We start from the raw sequence: 18,737 nt of genomic DNA, 5'->3' as shown, positions 1-18,737 counted from the left end.
TATATATTGTAAATAAAGCTGCTGTAACAATGTAAATTTCCCCTGGAGTGGGGAGAAATAAAGAACTTTATCTTATCTTATCTATCTTATCTATTATTATTATTATTATTATATTATTATTATTATTATTATTATTATTATTATTATTATTATTATTATTATTATTATTATTATTATTATATTATTATTATTATTATTATTATTATTATTATTATTATTATTATTATTATTATTATTATTATTAACAGTACATAACTGATATAATAACAATAATAATAGTAATATTATATTATATTATATTATTCTTGATTCTTGATTCTTAATGTAACACACACACACACACACACACACACACACACACACACACACACACACACACACACACATACTGTATGTGTGTGTGTGTGTATATATATGTATAATTCTTATAATATTATATAATAAACAGTAATTATTATTATTATTATTATTATTATTATTATTATTATTATTATCATCATCATTATTATTATTATTGGCAGTAACAATAATAATAATAATAATAATAATTATAGCAATAAGAAGACGAAGTAAGCAACAGGTTATGGTAAAAGATCTAAAATTAAAATAAAGTGATTAAATAAAGTGCACACTAATTTTTACAGAATAGTCAAAATTGATTGACTAAAGCTGGGGGAAAAGATGAGAAGGATAAAAATGTACACAAGACAAAGTACACAATGAAATAGAAAAAAAGATATATTTAAAAATATTTGAATAAAAGTGCAAAATAAAAGTGCTGGCAGTTTAGATTGTACTTTTTAAAAAACATTGCTACTTTTGGGGCAAATCCAAGTTAAGGTTCCAACAGCATGACTAAACGTCATTTCACCTTGTCTGGACTGAATCCTGGGCACCACTAATTAATGTCTCTGCAGAACTGAGAGGCTTGTAGAACATGTCTCCAGTATATTTTGGCACCAGACTACTCAGAGGCTTTCAGTTTTACATTTAACTGGAAAGCAGTGCATGGATCTAAGAACTGGGAGTAATGTGTTACACCCTAAATGTCAGCACTCCATCAGCCCTCTTAAACCGACACTTAAAAAAATGATTCAATAAATTGCACCACATTTATTATATACGTTGTGGTGACTTTACGTTAAAAGTAGGAATGTGATGGGTAAGTGAACCAAAATTAAATTAGTTAAAAAAGAATCACTAAGCCTGAAGGCCTGGTGGAGGTGTGGCTATAGGCAAATATACTGTATGTCCCAATAATGACTGTCATCACACTTCCTGATCTCACTGGTACAAATCAGAAGAGCTTCCTTAATCTGGTCTGTAGCTCAGCGTGCTCCTGAACAGCAAGTATGTCTTACGTGGACACTCTGCGTCAGTGGGATGAGGCCATAACCTATGCTGACAGAGAGGATCTGGCTGAGGCACTCAGGATTTTCTTGTCTATCCAAGAACCAAACTCTAAAATCTGTTTTGACATCGGCTGTCTGCATCTCCTTAACCAGGACTATGATGCAGCTGAAAAGGTATGTCTAACCTGCATGGTAGAATGCATGTATACATACAGAAATATCAGCTGTATTTGTTTTATAGTTGTGCACATAAGAAAGAGAAGTGATTAGGATGCAGTTGATGAGGCTGAAATGCGATATTGAGCTTTGTGAAAGTGCAAGTCACCGTGAAAGAAGAAGTAGAGATGAGTATTTTTCTGTTCTTCTAGAGGAAGTTACAGTGTTTTCTAATGTTTCTCAGGCGTTTGATTGCAGCATACGCAAGGATGAGCATTTGGCCATCGCCTTCTTTCAAAGAGGAATCACCTTTTACAAAAAGGAGAGGCAAGACTCACCAGTCATTTCAAAATACTTGCAACTATTCTTTCACATACTGAACGCTGGTTTTAAAATGCAGTATGAGACATCATGCATTTGTTTTTTTGTTGGTTTTTTTGGTTTTTATATTCCAAACAACCATTCTTAGGGTTTTCTGTGCTTCATCATATGCAAAAGTAATTCACTTGGTTATTTCTCTTCAAAGGTATGAAGGAGAGTTTGGCTGATTTCCAGAGAGCCTTCAAAGCACTGAGGGGCAACCAGCTGATAGATTACAAAGCACTTGGTCTCAGATACATATTATATGCATGTGAGGTACGTTTTTCATTCAAAGTTTGATGAGTATCCCTACTATTTATCCAAAATAGTCTTCTCAGATTGATCCTAATAATTTAAACAAATCTTCTCATGCATTATTCCCAATTCTGTTGTCTGCATGAGGGATTTAAAAGCTTTGAACGTTTAAAATAGTGACAAACTTTTAAAACAGTATTGATGTTTGCTGCCACAGGTTCTCCACAACATGGCCCTGGTTGAGGCTCAGCTGGGTAACTGGGAAAAGGCCCAGGTGAACCTCGCAAAGGCTCTCGACTACAAGACAGAGGCCAAGCTCAATGTCATCGACAAAGCTCTGCAATCAACCCTGGTCAGTCAGGATGTCGTCACTGTTATCAACATGCAGCCCTTTGACATATAAAAACTATCAGATTTCACCTGTTAACAATGTGTCTTATTCAGTTATTCAGTATATTTAAATTTGATTATATTCATGACAATAAATGACACTCATTTAGATGAATTTGTAAGTTAATACGCATCAGCTCTGTGCTACTCTAAAGCTGCTGAAGGCAAGGTTAATGTATGGAGAGAGCTATTTGTTCACACTGGTGTAGCTCACAGCTTGCACCGAAATTAGCAGCTCAATTTCCTTTTAGGTCAGAAACGCTTCAAATAACGCTTATTTTGCCAAACAGAAACAGAAACTTTTCAAACCTGGTCCAATTCCCATCCAAAGTGCTGTTTAAACCAAATAAGAACTATGTTGCTGAGCTGGAGAAGAAGGACTACCTGGGAAAAGCAAAGGTGATACTTTATCTAATGATACGCTTTTGTACTAGTAACAGATGCGACCACATTATTACAATGTGATTATGAACCTCATTAAACTCTGATTACAACTTGTACACTCAGTATGTGATTTAATCTTGTCTTAATTTGAGATCATTTTGGATAAAATAGTGTAATTATTGTTCAAAGTGACATAAATAACCCGTATTTTGTTTCTATATCATCATCAGGTTGTTGCTTCTGTTGTTCCACAAGATGCATTCTCTGGATTCGCTCCATTACAGCCGCAGGTGACATATGGGCTCTTATGGGTGATAAAAAATAAATAACATCAGTATGAGGATAAAGACATCAGTGTGTTAGCTTTATACTGTAATACACTACTGTTCAAAAGTCTGGTGTCACCCAGACAATTTCATGTTTTCCATGAAAACTCACACTTTAATTCATGTACTAACATAACTGCACAAGGGTTTTCTAATCATCAGTTAGACTTTCAACACCATCAGCTAACACAATGTAGCATTAGAACACAGGAGTGATGGTTGCTGGAAATGTTCCTCTCTACTCCTATGGAGATATTCCATTAAACATCAGCCGTTTCCACCTAGAATAGTCTTTTATCACAATAATGTCTAGACTGTATTTCTGATTCATTTAATGTTGTCTTCATTGAAAAAAAAAACTGCTTTTCTTTCAAAAATAAGGACATTTGTAAGTGACGCCAAACTTTTGAACGGTAGTGCATGCAAAACATATTATATAGATGATTTAAAAAACATTAACTAAATGAACCTATATTGGTGAAAATGACAGAAAAGGAACTTTGATGTATCACATATTGCATTACATATGTATTCTTGACATCCTCTGTCCTATTTTATCATGTTATACCGCACTTTGCCAGGTCAGACACTATCATATTTAAATGACTGATATGCTGCACTATGTCAGCAGCTAATTACAGGCTTTGTGTTTACATTTATGTCTGGCAGGTTGAAGATGGTCCAGCTCGCCCAAAGGAACCTGAGGTTCTGAGGTACAACAGTCACTTTGAAGCTGTACAAATCTGATGCTGACTGAATGTACAATATCTTGCCTTAGTGGTTAATCTATTTGCTGTTTTTATTCTAAAAGTGATTCCAAATTATCTTCATACTTAACTAAATATTGTAATAGCTGATGGCTTTTCCACTGTACATGCATGATGTGTAAAAGTCTGTTCTTCATGCAGGAAAAAACAGTAGCAATATATTTGAAATAAGTATGAATTTGAAATTATCTGATTTGACAAAAGGAAAATGTTAAATCACTGTAATTTAATCAGACCTATAATCACTCAGTAATAACAGTGACTACCTTATAGTGTATTAGTGTCCCAGGTTTCTTGATGCCACATGGACCTCTTGTCTTGGTAGGGCTTTGGAAGGAGAACCTCACACGGTGCTGTTTGAATTTGTTCCTGAGACCAGCGATGAGTTGGCTGTGGTGCCGGGAAATATCGTGTTTGTGCTGCAGAAGGGTGCCGACAACTGGGCTTCTGTGGTCTTCAATGAAAGAGTAAACACAACATCTGCAACTATGACTTTAAAACTCATTTTTGAGTCGACTTGTAGTTGAAACATGTTTTTCTTTTTATGCTTTGAACACACTATTCACGTCATGCTATCACTTACTAACAGTATAGAGCACTTCCTTGTTGATTGCAGAGGGGACTTGTTCCTTACAATTACCTGGAACGTTTGGAAATCTCCTTGGCTTCTCAACAAAACAAGGTAAGGAATTATTTTTACACTTTTGTTGGCGTCAAAAGAGCTTATTAAACTATTATCGTATACATTAACAGTTGCCTTTCTGAAATTTCTACACATTGTCTACAGGTTCTTACAACAACACTCTATGTAATGTTTCACTTAAATGTTTATTTTTTCTGTATTTTAAATGGCAATAACCATGAACAGGGAATAACTGCACCTCCAAGTCGAGATCCACCAACCAGACCTGAGAGGAAACCAGGTAGACTCATAAACACTTTAAATCAGTAAATTAATAAATAAAATATGACCCATACTGTTTGTGAACAAAACTCTTTTTTATGCTTTGTATTCCAGGCCGTACTCCTGGTGGAAACACTCAGCGTCAGGTATGCTGAGGCAAAAGTATAATTCACCTCTGTACCAGCATGTGGCTGTTTGATTTTGGTAATTTAACTCGACTGTTGTGTCCTTTTCATTAATTCAGGAGTCACAAACTACCGAGGATTCATATATTGTCAAAGTCTGTTATACATTCAACTTTGCCGTCTCAGTACCACGTGGGTCCCCCTATGCAACACTGATCGAGAAAATCAGTAACAAGCTGAGCCTCCCTTCTACTGTGATCACTTTGAGGTAAGATTTACAAGCTTGAACGGCTACTTTATCATCTCACGGCTTGATGACAAAATTAAGTATCTTTGTTCGATTTAGTTTAACCTCTGAGGCAAGTGAGGAAGGCGTAATCAATGCCGACACAGACATGGAAACTGTGTGGAGCCAGGCCAGCGGTGGGCGCATCACCCTGTGGTGTAAGACGGAAGAGGTGAGGAAGTGGTGATCTACTGCGGTGCTTTTATTGTAATTGTGGTTGACAGTGCAGTTTCCTAATAGAATGACCAGGTTGATGGCCATATTTATCACTTTTATCCTTTTTAAAATTGGTTTCTTGAGGATTTGACTTTCAGCAGGGTCAGAAAAGCAACCCTATTAAAAACTCAACAACCGGAGTTGGACACTAAAAGAATTTTAGTTTACGTTCACTATATTTTAGATGACTAAAAGTGCTCATCTGGGTCAGTGGCCAAATATTCTAATTCATTTGATTCTGAATTAAACCTAACACCACAAAATGCAAAAAAAGTTAGTAAAGTTTGCTGGAAAAACCCTACAGCTTATGACGAAATTGTACTGAAAACGACTGCATGTGTTTTGTGATCGTAGCAAACTGATGGAACGATGCAGAAAGAGACGGTCTTGGTGGCAATTCATTCATACGAGTCGTCAAACCCAGAGGATCTCCGTTTTAACCAGGGGGACACAATCACACTGCTCTCAAGAGGTGAGGCTCTGTTCTTTAGGACACATTGCAACACACTGCGATTTTATCAAAACATGTGTTCTAATTCTTTATTTGTTCTTTCTCTCCAGTTAACCAGGACTGGTTGGAAGGACAGTGTAACGGGAACACTGGTATATTTCCTGCATCCTTTGTGGAAGACGTACTTTATCTCACCATAAATGACCAAGCCCCGCTCAGTGACCAAAGCTAAAAACTGGTCTGGCACCTTCTGCACATGTCAATTCATAATCTAGCCAAATTTTGATCAATTAGAGCCTTCATGTTTTCCTTTATTTATTTTCCACAGTGGTCATTATATCAGTTCAACAGGCTGTAGCAATTGATCGAAATCATAAGTTACATTCTAGGATTCAGTAATAAAAAATAGTGCTCTCTGATATTTATTTCATTAAAAACATTTAACACTTACTTAGAGCTTCCAGAAATTACAAGCTGCATACTATACATTTGGTGCATTTGTAAGTGAATAAATAATCTGTTGAAGACCTGGTGGACTGCTGGTGAATCATCGTGAAGACGTTCCTTCCTCTTCGTAGGCAATAGCTATGCCTCTCCTGCCCTCTACCGCCTTCACCACAGGTGTCTCTCCCAGCTTCTGCTCTAAGCCACGCCAGCTTCGACCTGCCAGGAAGGACGCTGGAAGAAAAAACGGCAGAAACGTGTAGTGTAGTACTGTAGTGTAATGTGTGACATGTGAGGTGTCTACTTCTATTTGTTTGTGTAAGAATGTAACACACAATGCATTTTACTGTCTTGACAAATGCTCAACAGTTACTGTACGTGTGCAAAATTCAACAATAAAAGTCAGTTAAATAAACGGAGCAGGATTTTCTGACTGGGTCCTACCAGCTGAGTTTGTGTTGGCGACAGTCATCGTCTGGTTCCTGAGGACCACAGAGGAGCTGAATGAAGACTGTTCAGGCTCGCTGCTCAGCAGATTGTGGCTTCGCAGAGCTCCAGTGATTAACGAAACGTCAGGCTCATCACCGTCCTCCTGCTGATCAGCCAAAGGCACGTGATTCAGTCCACCTGGAGCAAAATTTAGACAAAACTGAAGATGGACATGGCAAAAAAAATACTTCAATTACCTTCATTTAGCTGCTTGTGATAAAAATATAATCCCCTGTTTAATATGTTTAGCCATTAACAGTTGTATTCATGTTTAGAACTGTGTGAACATTTGAAGGTTTCAACATTCAAAGTAAATTGTTCTTTTTTTTTTTTCAACACATACGATACCAGCCAAAAGTTTGGACACACCTTCTCATTCAATGCTTTTTATTTAATTGTATTATTCTGTAATTAATATTGAAGATTAACACTTTCTGTTCACAACATAATTCCATAAGTACTTTTATAGTTTTGATGTCTTCAGTATTAGTCTACCATGTATAAAATAATTAAATAAAAACCACTGAATGAGAAGGTGCGTCCAAACTTTTGACTGGTAATGTATAACATAAATCAATGTATTATTTATTAGAATTATTATGTCATACTAATGTTAGAATTGACGCTACAATGGCACGTAGTTGAAGGGGAATGTGCACTTTCCAAATTAATAGCAAACAATGCCATTAATATTACAGTCCCATAATTATTGGATAATGTAATAAAACGCTCTACTTCAACTTTATATAACATATTTAATGAATACTTAATAAATACTACATATAATTAATTATTATAATTATTATAATTAATTTACTGCATCAGATCTATTAGGTTCATACATATTTTGTGTGTGTTTTGAACCTGGAAAAGATTTAACACTATTTTATCTATACATTACTTATTACAATTTATTATTAGTTATTATATATATATCATTATTTATTATATTTATTCTTCCCAAAAAAAGCCACACTTTTGCTATTTCAGTTATAATGAAAGTAAAATTACACAGCAGTTCCTCCTCAAATTGTTCACACAGCCCTTTAACATAAGAGAGAGAAATTTAGGAATTTCTGATGTGAATAAATCCCATTCCCACCTGGCAGGAGATGTCGGAAGTCTGTGACGTATTCCTCCGACCACTCCCTGTTCTTGTTGCAGGCCACCTCCATCTCAAATGGTGTCACTACAGGTTTATAGAACTCACTGGAGTCCAAAAGCGAGTTCTCGGGACACGCTATTAACACAAAGATGTCAATTTCAAGAAAGTTTGCTAGTTTAGGTACGTTCAGTTTCCCCATGGCGAACATGTAGCTCTTCTTGCCAGCTCTACGGATCGTGTCCTTCAGCTGCTGGATGATGGCGAGGTAATCGGCCACCCCCAGAGTGCCCACCAGGATGCCGACCACATTAGCGTCTTTGGCTCTTTCTATAGCGTAGTATCTCTTCATCAGCACACGGTTGATGCTTATTGACTCAATCCTCCCCTTCATAGTCACAGGGTCGAAAGAGCAAAAGGAGCAGCGATTCCAAGTCATCATGAAGTTTCGTAAGGTTGCTCCCTCCTGACCGACGTAGAACATGCTGTAGTCTGTTATACTGGAGCCAGTTTTCAAGGAGAACTGCCTTCCAAACTCATAAATAACCTGCTTGTTGTCTTGCTCAGAGAGACAGGAGTCATTAGTTTGTATTTTAATCCGGCCATGGCTGTAACACTGCTCCCCTTCAACAACAAGCTCTGAGGCAACAAGGTTTGAATATTCTGGTGACAGGAGGGACAGAAGATCATCTGGAAAAAATTAAAATACGGTGTATTCAGTTACTACAATTTACATTTCTGGACTGAAGATGCTGACAGTTCATATTATCGCTAACTGTATTAAACTTCTACATATGGATTTGAAAGACAACCAACTAAATAAACCCAAGTAGAGCTATTTATTGGATAACTTACTAATAGCATGACTGTAGTTGACATCATTGAGGATGATGATGTGACTCTGTGTGTCAGGGTAGAGTTCTCTGAAGGAGGAGGCACACTTCTCCACATCCACTGGTCTTTTCTCAAAGACGTACATCATAGGCAGCCGTTTAGATGGGCTGAGGCAGGTGCTGCCATAGTGGACAATGCACTCAGCTCCAACATGTTCTGCAGCTACCTCGTCCACACAGCAACTGCTCGCAGAAACGATGGGTGAAAACAAAAATAAAAACAACTTTAAAGTCAAAATCCCAAACAGATTTTAGTTACACCTTGATATATGCAACTCTGAATACATTAGAGATATGCCTCTATGGGAAAATAAAACTCACAGCTGAGTGACTAAAGCTGATATTTTACAGCTTGAACAAGCAAGAGTTGTGAGGTATTTTATCATCTGTCCTGGTGATTCGAATGAATGGATGAAATTAAACCACATAAAACTGACAGATATAAAGCACATAAATAAAGCAGTGTAAAATTTGTCATTGTTGTACACATTAACGAAGGTGCTACCACCATTGATGAAGTGGAATTTAAGTCACAAGTCATGGACCAAAGGCTAAGTCTTGACCGTGTTCAAATGTTGAAGATCTTCAAAAAAAAAAATCACCAAGAGAAGTCAGCATTCAGAGGCAGCAGGATTAATTGTCAACAAAAATCCAGCAGTAGTTCTTAGCAGCGATAAACCAGAGATACTGAGCTCTTTGTGTCATCGGTCTAATATCCATAGGATCTTAGCTGGATTGAGATCTGGTGATTGTAATTATTGTCAGTGGCCCCTTGTGCCCTATGAATGGGGGCACTGTCATCCTGGAGGAAACCACCCTGCTCCATCACAGTATAAATTTGATTACTCAGAACAACTTTGTATGGATTTGTAGTGACCCTTCTGCCTAAAATGACAAGTGAAACCAAAGCAAGGAAGCAAAAATATCCACACAGAACACCAGAGCCACCAGATCTACTCCACTGTAGGGATCAAGAGGTCATGTTTTTCCTTTAATTTATCACCCATGTGCGCATTCATAAAACAAGTAGGACTTTCCCCAGTTAAACCTGGTTTGTTACCTTCCATAGGATGTATCTCCCAAAATAAATGGTGTGGCATCGCTGTTTTTCTGGATTTCCTCTGAGACTGCAACTGAATCTCCCAGCAGCTCATCAGGAAACTGCAGAGCAACCTGGAAAAATGAGCCATTTAAGACAACAATAGCAATGAAAATGATTCCTAAAGCATATATATAGCATTGCAGAAAAGTGACATTAGTGATAGTAGTTTCAAAACCGTCGCTGGTCATTGAAGGGAATAGAATTACAACCAAAAAAGGCCTTAAAAAAATCTAGGTCCAGGCATTCAAGGTGTCCTGAAGAAGGTGAAAGTCGACATGCATTGGTGTGAGTATTAATGTCTCTAGCCCACTGAAATAAATTCCTTTTACTTTTGAAACACACACTAAGTATTGCCTTGAATCTGGACTATTTAAGCCACCGTTTTGGTTTAGTTCCTCTGCCTTCGTTCAAGCATAGAGCAGAATTTTCAACTTCAATTACTGAGCTGAAAAAGGCATCAAAGAACTTTTTGAGAATAACTATACCATTACTTTTGTAAACAAAGTGACTGTGTTGTCAAAAAGAAAACTGATGTCTCCCACCTTTTTGAACTGATGCTCACAAATGAAGTCACAAGTCTTCTTAATCTGATACAGCTCTTCTAGTTTCTCCACAGGGGTGTTTGTCCTCACTGTAACGTCCACCACACGCTGAATTACAGTTTCCGAGCTGCTGCTGAATGCATCAGCCATGATGTCATAAGAAACAGTCAAAGGTGCCTGCAAAAATACAATAAAATACATTAAGCAGCCAAGCTAACACAAATATGGCATGTAACTTTTATAAAATCCCTAATAGTAAAAAATAATGAACATATAGTAGTCGCATATTCTCTCAGTCAAAACAAACCAGCAACACAGCAAACAAAAATACGACATTTAAGAACGTTCTAAGAACTTTCCGTGAAGGTTTCTGTTTTTGGGCTGAATGTACAAAAATTTTTTTTAAATTTGCTTATGAAATTGCACAAAAGCTAACCTTCAGGGAACGTTTTCTAACAACATAACACATCTACGACACTGTTGCTATCTGTTAGCTTAGCCTAGCTGCTAGCTGTTGTAACTCGAGGTCTGCATGTCGCTTAAATGGACAAACTTCTGTTTACAGCTCATGTAGCTCGGGACTTTCATTACTACTTACATGTACACGTACAATTCGTTGTCATGTAGGTAACTGTTGCCTTGTAAATTCCTCTCTGACAGCTACACACGTGTCGACCCGCAGAGCAGCATCTCCAAGAAAAACACTTCCATGTCAAAGGTTTTTCAAAATAAAAGCCGCGGGAATTGACATGCCGAATACCTGTCTTGGAATAAAAAGGATCATCTGCCATTGATCTGTCAGTAGTAGCAACTATACTAATGTCTCTATCTTATTTTACCTGCAATGATTCCTAGAATAAAACCAGTCCAGCTGTTTTTACCAGTTGAAATAGCTTAAATGGATCAATTTAATTTATATAAAGGAGTTTTTCACTTGCCAAAAAGATGATTGCACCTCCTACACTGTCACTTTAATGTAATTAATCAAAATGACTTGATTTCATTCGTGAAGGTTATATTTTAATTATAACCCATAGGATAATTGCAAAAGAGACACATTTTTAATTTCTATATGAACACCATCAGTAAATCACATTAATTACAGTCTACAAAAGGATAATAACGTACTAAACACTTACAGCTTAAACACTGGAAAGAATACCATTTTATTGTCTACAATCATTCAAAATACTCCAATGTGTGTTTAGTCACAGCTGTTTGGTTACAGGAAATGCTTAAATTTCACAAAGACATACCTTTACTATAACCAAAGAGAGTTTTGTGCCTTTTGAGGTTAAAACCGTTTAGTCCAACCGTATATTAAAAGGTACACAATCCATGTATGGTACATGATCACTTTTTGGCACATCTGCCACTTACTTTTCTGGAAAATGTTTACCTCAAGAAAACTTTACTTTCCCCTGAAAATTACTCCCTGCTCATCATAGAAAATATCACTGTTACAAAAAATAACTTTTCCAGATAACGGCGTTGCAACACACATAACTCATTTGTTTCTCATCACTTTATTGCTTAAGGATTGTCAATATATTTTAAAACCCAAACATAATACATTAAATCAACATGAGCTTTACACAGTTCCACAAATGAAAACTAATTGTTCACACAAAGTTTACATTTATGTACAATTAACTTTATTTAAATAATAAATAATATCCAACAATCTTGTAGCATTTCTGAAACCACAAGTTAAATAGTTATATAAGTGTACCAGAGATATTAACATTCAGAAACACCTTCAAATTTATCTCCAGCAGCTACAGCTTGAAATATAAGCATATAACAAAAATGCATGGCATTAAAAAAGTTCATCCTCAATTTCAAACGGCATCAGTCAGAATAAAACATACAATATTTTTAATAAGTGCATTTATCAGCTTTGTTCCAGCAGCCCAGGAATAGCAATGGACCACCAAAAAAAAAACAAAAAAACAACAGTGCAAGGGGACAAAATGTCCACCAGTGAACAGGTGGGAGAGCTGTTCTTCCATTGTTTGTTCTTCTGAGGAAAGAATATGATCGCACCAGTAAATGCAAATTAATCCAACAAAGTGAGGTCAGAGCGAAAAACAGTTAGTCTTTGAATGTTGTTCGATTTGGAAGGATGCATTGAACCTTCAAATGTTAGCATAGGTCACATAGTCAACATTCAAGGTCCTGTTTACATCCAAATACGATAGAAACCCAACACTACAGTGAGGCAGGTGAACACTGAACCTGAAAGACAGAAAAAAAAAAGAAATCATTAGTCTGCTGGCTTCAGTGAGTCTCGTGACTCTTAGTAACTTTACTTGTATTCTCTGAATTCGTTATCAACTATTTATCAATGTGTGTTTAAATAAAGTATTGAAACATATTTACATGAATGAGATGTGCAGAATAACAAGCATGTCTACTGTATATATGTTGCTGCATTTGCCTTTGATGAGACCAAAATAACCAAGTGCCTCATCCTACCTGCAAGGTACTTGATAGTATCCAGTTTGTGAGACTCTAACATAGTTTTCAAACCAGCCACTTCAGTGTCTATCTTCATGTTTGTCTGAGTCAGATGGCGATCCTGTTCTGCAGTCTGTACAGAGAAAAATATACAAAGGAAATAAAGAAAAGCTCCAATAAAATCCTACCAGACTGCATGTTTATAGCAGAGCAAAAACCTTTATGAACTACTGAGACTAGGCCAAATCACTGCATGCCCATGATCACATATTATACAGATAAGGTTCTGTTGGTGTTCAACACATATACAAACCATTTCCATGATCTCAGTTCGTGCTTCTAGAAGCTTCTTCTCATGCTCTGCTTTCTGAAAACATAAACAGGACTCTTTTTAAGACCCCTTTATTATAAAAATCGATTTTTCACTCATCTTATGTTATGCTATCTTAATATATGACAGAACATGAGGAAAATAAGCTGTCTGTGCCACGGTCGAGCATTTTACACGTACCAGCTCTTTCACACGACTTTTCTCCAAATTCATATCCAAAATAGTGTCCGAGCGCACTTGATTCATGACGTCCTGCAACGTGGTAAAGGAGACACACAAAGGAAAGTCAAAACATTGTGACTGTTAAAATGTTTTTTTAATGTAATGCTAATCATCTCATTTAAAAAAAAAAATAAGATCATGCAATAGATAAAGGTAAATTTAACATTGAAGCTCTGCAATTTAAACAGGAACTGCTTTAAGTAAATGACAGTAACCACTTACAGCCAGTTGGACCTTGAGCTGTAATAACTGGATCTTGAGTTTCTGGGGAAAAAGCGAAAATATTGTAAATACTGGGTTCCAAACAGAAGGAAATGGTTAAACAAACACACTGCACAGTCATTTACATTTGTGTATTAATTGCTTATGTTTGGTGGCTGAATTCAGTTCATGTCAACTTTAACTGTGTCATCTGACTGCTTTTTGTCTACATGGATGTGACCACAGACGTCCTTAGAACAGAAATGAGCTTAGATGCAACCATCACTTTTCTGAAACAGCTTAAGCGACCTGGTGAACATTTTACCTCATTCTCTGCCAGCAGAGTAGAGAACTCACTCTTCTCAAGGATGATCATGTCCTTCTTTACAGCTGCAATTTGAGACATCACACGCTGCAACATGATCTCCTGCCAAAATCACATCAGTTATCAAGAAAGTTTAAAAGAAAAGTACTGTAGAGCAAGTTACTGACACACAGTCCTTAACATACAAAGAGGGTGGTAAATTCTTTTAACAAATATGGAACCTGAAAAAAAAATTTAAGTAATAATTTAGTATGGGTGGTACTTTGAAATCTCAATGGTGTACCAATGCTGGATTTTTTCTAGAGTTTATAGTAACTTAACTCTCCCAATTAAGTTACTATAAACTCTTACTCTAAGAATTTCTTGTTTGGATGTTTTATTGTTATATCACATTAAAAGTGTACATTAAAACATCATAGAGAGAAAAATTAAGCAAATTTTTTTAAATTTTTTTTTAAAATTTGAATTTTGCCATTTTATTTCTCCTCTGTCTACACATTACACAATCAATCTCAATACCGTCTAAATCCTAATCTGGGAAAAGCAATTCAAGAGAGATGTAAATTAATTGCTCTTTATTCACCAGATTCCTCAGACATTCCTGCCGCTGGAACTACATTTCCAAATCAGCTCTTAATGCTCACAAGAGCCTCTAGATTTTCTAACTACATGACCAAACTTTGCAATTTGTATTCAACTACAAAGTTAGTAGTGCTTTCTAAACATGTTGATCTTGGCTCAGTGACTTTTACAGGACTAGAGACACACAGAAAACACAAACAGAGGCTGCACACAGTGTTTACTCCTCATCCTGACATGTACAATATCTAAACTTCCCACTAAAGTCTCACCTGCTGCACCTTGGTTACCATGTCAGTATAAATGACATCCATGTTGGAGGTTGTCATCGTCACCAGTACTTTAACCAACACTTCAGCTTGCTGAGTAGTAAAACCTGTTGACGAAGAGAACATGTTATTCTACAACATGAATCAACACGGCGTGGTAATAACAAAGAAGGTTTATGCTGTTAAAGTTTTAGAAGAAACCAAACCGTTTTCCTCAAGCAGTCGCACCACCGCATGTGTATCGAAAAACAGCCTCCGGCCTTCAGAGTTCGGTACATCTGGTTTCAGATCATACTGGGGGGCTGTGACTGAGGTCCTTAGATCTGGAATAAAGAAATCAATTAATTATTATCCATCGTTCCATATATTATCATGTCACTACATATCTGTTTGAACACTGTCTAAAATTAAACTGAATATTATTCTGTTGCTGAACCTACCTTGAGTCTTCTATCCTTTGTTAAGAAACAGCATATTATATAAATTATACATTCTTTATCTAAGCCGTCTGCACCTATTATTTTATCACTGAAGTGAATTAAAATATGCATTTTATTTGGGCTGTATCTTCAGCAGGAATCTTAATGTAATATATATTTGTAAATGATGTAAATCAACACTTTAGCTCTGACATTTTCTCACATGCTACTGATTATCACATGCTTTACATGGTGTAGTACTTCATTTTTTCATACTGAAAAAAACGACATTAAACAGTACTACTATTTTTTTTATATTTAGAACTATTATATGCATAGTATTATATAATAGCCCTTCACAGCACTTCATATCTGGTGTCCTACATTAACACACGCAAAAAAACAACAACTGGAGAAAATGCTTGATTACAGAATTCCTGAACCTAAATTTACAAGTTTCGACCATATAGACAATTTTTTGATGATTTGTGAAGATTCATATTTAAAAAGCAAAAACACTGTCAGGGTGACAGACCTGTAATAAAGGGAAGCACATGATAATATTATGTGAATACAGTGTGGGATCTGGGCTACAGTTTATTTTGAAAACACTGTGGATTTAACATCAGGGTTTGACTTTAGAAATATCCAACACTGATTGACAAGTGTTTACTAGAACGTGTGGTTATTCTGTGCGCAGTTATGTTTAATAGTCTGTATTCTGTCTTATTTTCTGTCCATGTTTGCAAAAACTAAAGGAACTGTCAAAACCTAGACGATAAATGAAACCAAATCTGGGCTGTGCTAATTAATGTATACCACTCAATTCATATAAGCTTATTTTAAATATTCATTCATGTAAACTGTGTATCACCATCTCCAGATGTGACCACAGTAAGGAATTTTTTGCTTTACAACACGTCGTTTCCATTCCACAGTTCCTAATCCTTGCTAACTGTAACTGAACACAGCCATTTGCCTCCTCACAGGCTGCAGCATCACATTACAACACCACTTCTGTCCACTGTCTCCCTGTTTGTTTTGGAACTAAAATGTTGACCCCACATGAGTCAGCTCGCTGCCTGAGATCTTCAGGTGGGGCCCTACTTGTTGTTCCAAAGCTAAGGCTTGAGCCATCAGGGCCCTTCAGCTTTGGAACAACCTGATCAGGTGAGATCAGGCTCATAGAATCAGTGACGTCTTTTAAAACACTTCTTAAATCTCATTTTTACTGACTTGCTTGAAAGTGATGTCAGTGTTTAAGTAAAAATCACCTCAACAAAGAGGACTTTCACATTCATATTCCAGAGAGATTCTGCTCGTAAAGTTAACAAGACAAAACCTGGCACTCTTTAAATAAAACATAAAGATTACATATTGTGTCCCTTTTCAGTAAATTGAAGAAAGCCTCACATGTCAGCACAGTGTATTTGGATTTTTCACAAAACAATACCACAAAGACAGCTCACTTTTCCATGACTGTATAATTCCTGGTATTAGTCACATTCTAAATAAGGTATTTAAGTATCTGTAGTTTAAATACAGCTAAGCTACTATTGTCCACACCCCTTTCAAGAGGAAAACTCTGTGTCTATGAAAAACAATTGATCACGCAGCTGCCAACATCAGCATGAATGAGTGTGTATAACCAGGAGTTTCTCTCCGAGTAACCATTTCACAAGAAAATGCCACCAAATTCTCGCCACAGCTTTTGTTTTAAACTTTTACAGACTCAAGAACAGCTTTGTTGGTAATTTGGCTGTATTGAAATGCAGTATATTTGAGCCCAGAGCTAAGCAAACAGATGTAAACAACTGCTGAGCTCAGGTTGGAATCACAGCAGGCAACATTAAACATGTTAACTCACTCTTTTCTTGTTCATTGGTTTCAAACCACTCTTAAAAGCTCCCACCATCTTTAAATGTCCCTCATCTTCAGACTGTAAATACAGTTTGGACCATACAGTCAAAGCTAATGGTAACTTTAGCCAGATTAGCTGCAAAGGGGACGATTTTCCAGTTGTTGTGGTGACATTTCTGATGATAATAATAAAGTTCCTCAGATGCTGGGGGTGCATGAAGCCTCTTGTGTTCACTCTTGCAGCCAACAGCAGAACATTAGGTGTGCTTTGCAGGTTATGTAACCTGGTGGACTGTCATGCAGCTGCTCATTCTCAATGATTCACCTGGAGGCAGCAGGTAAAGGGAGCAGGATTATCCATGAGCTGGATTACTGTTGATTCATGTTGATATATAACACTTTAATTCTCTGTGGCTTGTAAAGCTAGGGGCTATTTAGTTGTGAGGGGACTTGAGGAATGGCAGAAGTAAACGACTCCATGTATTAAGTTTTCACTTTCACTCTCAAAACAGTAAAAACTGGAACTATATAGTGTCGCGTGAGTGGGCGCCTCGCTCCCACCAATGGAAGAAATGAGTTTATGCAGTTTATAAGTTAATGCGTCACTGTGAATAGACACAAACTGTGTTGTTACGCCTCATAAACAGGTTTACAGTAACATTTAGTTCTCTGACTATAACACGTGTTACCTCTGGCGGTCCTCTGTGCTGCAGCAGAAACAGTGACAACCTTCAGTCTCCGTCTCAATGGCGGCTTCTCCAAGCTGCCAGAAGATGGAGCGGTAAGACGGTGGAAACAGGCTGATGTCCGGACACCTGTCAGCCTCGACATGGCTGAACAAACACTCCACGGAGCCTCCACCAAGCTGCAGGCTCTGTCTCTATTCAAAGCTCCGTCATACCACTTCACTGTCTGGTTAAAACCTCGAAGTCTGAGCCTCGTCTGACACTGTTTCAGCGCCGTCATTAAAGCTTGTGTTCCGCAGCACAAACTTCTGTCACCGTTCTGCTTCCGCCCGCGAAGGTCCTCAAACGATAAACTGTCCCTGCTGCCCCTCTGTCGCCACTTTTCCCCTAGTTTTTGCCCCGCTGCATCAAGGGTGGAGCACAATCAGCAAACCCCAGTTAGGACTTTCAAAATAAAGCGCACATATCGGTCTCGAGGGAATGTCACACAAAGCTGAACAATTTTCATGATTTGGGCATGATGCCATAGTTGTAGATTTCAAAAGGAAACGCGGTGAATAGAGCCCACCTAGCAGTTAGAACATGTGCATTCGTAGTCCCAATAAACATATGAAAGAAGCAGTGGACTTTTATTTTGAAAACCGCTTTTTTTTCCCCACAGACGGAACAATACCGCCAACATGAGCGGGTCTGTAACACGAACCATCGTAGAATGTTCTCCAAAGGTTCCTCTAAAGGTTTTACAAAATAACCTAAAGAAAACATTTGAGGAGCCTCAGGAAACCTGCTCTGGAAGTTATTTCATGAAACCTAGAGGGAAAATTCACTGAAGTCAAAGTTC

The 18,737-nt window shown here is 37.1% G+C and overlaps 3 protein-coding genes across 4 annotated transcripts; 1 reads left to right on the top strand and 2 right to left on the bottom strand.

The window, feature by feature from the left end:
• The first annotated feature begins 1,195 nt into the window (after positions 1 to 1,195).
• Positions 1,196 to 6,831, top strand: ncf2 (neutrophil cytosolic factor 2). Its single transcript, XM_055007316.1, is given in 16 exon segments — positions 1,196 to 1,526; positions 1,753 to 1,848; positions 2,043 to 2,144; positions 2,341 to 2,475; positions 2,804 to 2,824; positions 2,826 to 2,912; positions 3,128 to 3,187; positions 3,893 to 3,936; positions 4,316 to 4,457; positions 4,607 to 4,672; positions 4,859 to 4,913; positions 5,009 to 5,040; positions 5,139 to 5,287; positions 5,366 to 5,477; positions 5,876 to 5,993; positions 6,083 to 6,831. Coding segments are annotated over 16 exon segments (1,515 nt in total). The 5' UTR covers positions 1,196 to 1,352; the 3' UTR covers positions 6,205 to 6,831.
• Positions 6,263 to 11,282, bottom strand: dph2 (diphthamide biosynthesis 2). 2 transcript variants are annotated; one of them, XM_023265341.3, is made up of 7 exons: positions 11,143 to 11,282; positions 10,545 to 10,721; positions 9,961 to 10,073; positions 8,863 to 9,083; positions 8,008 to 8,697; positions 6,861 to 7,043; positions 6,263 to 6,650 (listed from the first exon to the last, which is right to left on the bottom strand). In XM_023265341.3, exons 2-7 carry the CDS (start codon positions 10,692 to 10,694, stop codon positions 6,520 to 6,522), a joined length of 1,488 nt encoding a protein of 495 aa, XP_023121109.1. In that variant the 5' UTR covers positions 10,695 to 10,721; positions 11,143 to 11,282; the 3' UTR covers positions 6,263 to 6,519. The 2 variants fall into 2 exon arrangements, with proteins under 2 accessions (XP_023121109.1, XP_023121120.1); XM_023265352.3 differs by having other exon boundaries at positions 11,155 to 11,260.
• A 769-nt stretch (positions 11,283 to 12,051) lies between these two features.
• mcur1 (mitochondrial calcium uniporter regulator 1) lies at positions 12,052 to 18,300 on the bottom strand. The gene is made up of 9 exons (XM_023265464.3): positions 17,900 to 18,300; positions 15,138 to 15,254; positions 14,935 to 15,038; positions 14,084 to 14,185; positions 13,780 to 13,821; positions 13,516 to 13,587; positions 13,318 to 13,371; positions 13,023 to 13,137; positions 12,052 to 12,782 (listed from the first exon to the last, which is right to left on the bottom strand). The coding sequence occupies exons 1-9, from the start codon at positions 18,174 to 18,176 to the stop codon at positions 12,727 to 12,729; spliced, it is 939 nt and encodes a 312-aa protein (XP_023121232.2). The 5' UTR covers positions 18,177 to 18,300; the 3' UTR covers positions 12,052 to 12,726.
• Between the last annotated feature and the right edge of the window lie 437 nt (positions 18,301 to 18,737).

Source organism: Amphiprion ocellaris, chromosome 22 (assembly GCF_022539595.1).
Source record: "Amphiprion ocellaris isolate individual 3 ecotype Okinawa chromosome 22, ASM2253959v1, whole genome shotgun sequence".
Taxonomy (NCBI): Eukaryota; Metazoa; Chordata; class Actinopteri; family Pomacentridae; genus Amphiprion; species Amphiprion ocellaris.
The sequence above is the reverse complement of the archived record's forward strand: the minus strand, read 5'-3'. Positions and strand labels throughout refer to the sequence as shown.